General features: G+C 39.0%; 1 protein-coding gene across 1 annotated transcript in view; it reads left to right on the top strand.

Annotated features, from left to right (window-relative positions):
• The window catches only part of LOC113232051 (multiple epidermal growth factor-like domains protein 11), a 38,773-nt gene extending 37,919 nt beyond the window's left edge, over nucleotides 1–854 (top strand). The window contains exon 9 of the mRNA XM_026466675.1: nucleotides 262–854. Within this exon, the coding sequence (XP_026322460.1) occupies nucleotides 262–422 (161 nt within the window). The 3' untranslated portion in view covers nucleotides 423–854. The remainder of the gene's footprint in view (nucleotides 1–261) is intronic.
• The last annotated feature ends 243 nt before the right edge of the window (nucleotides 855–1,097 follow it).

The following is a 1,097-nucleotide window of genomic DNA, read 5'->3' as shown; positions in this document are numbered from 1 at the left end:
GTCAACCGTGGGACCTGTAAAGGGCCCGAAACGTCGGTTTGTTTGAAAAAACAAATATACGCGATTTAAATCCGGAAAAATAGTTTCATTTCCTATGTGTAACAATCGCGAAAACCTAAGAACTCGATACAGATTCTTTCTTCTTCGGATCTATGTGTCCCTGATCCAATTTTAAAGAGAGACATTTAACATACGCTTTCTGGGTGACCGTAACCATTGTCCCTTTTATAGTAACTGATAAATACTGTATTTATGTTCCAGGTAACCACTACGGCAGTGTAGTATACACGGTGCCCGATGCTTTGATAAATAACAAAGTCAATCTTGACAACGTGGATGAAATCGAAGAGGCTGAATTAGCCGAGGACGAAGATAGCCGAGAACCTTTAAATTCCAGCGCGGTTCAAAATAATCAAGTTTAGTATACTATTCGGAATTGCTTTGAAGAACTATATGATTTTATAAAAAGAATTTCAGAACTCATACACTTAAGTTCAAGTGAACATGAGTATATTTTTGTATTTGTACATAATAATAAATTGGCAGAATAGTAGGATCGGGTGCTTCTCATCGAAGGTCGTGCCAGAAAAATATAATGTTTGAAAAACATTACTTACCATACACAAGCACTTTGTAAATATATAATGGTCTGTTTACTAAACATCTGTAGCAATTTCAGGGACTTTATTTTGAGGTGTCTTTTACTTTTTGTTGGATTGATTTTATTTAACACTTCTTCATCTATTTTGAAAATTAAGGGAGTATTGTTCTTATTTCGGCGCTCTAGTGGGTTTTTTTTATGATATCAAGTGAGAGGACGAACAAGTCGTGCGCTTGGTGAAAAAGACACGCCTGCCCATAAGGCTCAACTCACACTGGCGCAGAGTCGAAGCGTCGCGTCGCGTCCTGTTTTTCAACTACAACGCATGGCAGCGCGCGTCGTTGCGCATCGACGCGCGATTCCATATTTGGATAACTCAAATTTGTACCTTAATAATGGGAAAATAGAGACGAACATGTTATAGGCGAAAAACATGACGCGTCGCGACGCTTCAACTCTGCGACAGTGTGAGTTGAGCCTAACAGTTGTAGTGCCA

The sequence above is a fragment of the Hyposmocoma kahamanoa genome, unplaced genomic scaffold (genome assembly GCF_003589595.1).
Source record: "Hyposmocoma kahamanoa isolate Upper Pololo Valley unplaced genomic scaffold, ASM358959v1 66, whole genome shotgun sequence".
Lineage (NCBI taxonomy): Eukaryota > Metazoa > Arthropoda > Insecta > Lepidoptera > Cosmopterigidae > Hyposmocoma > Hyposmocoma kahamanoa.
The sequence above is the reverse complement of the archived record's forward strand: the minus strand, read 5'-3'. Positions and strand labels throughout refer to the sequence as shown.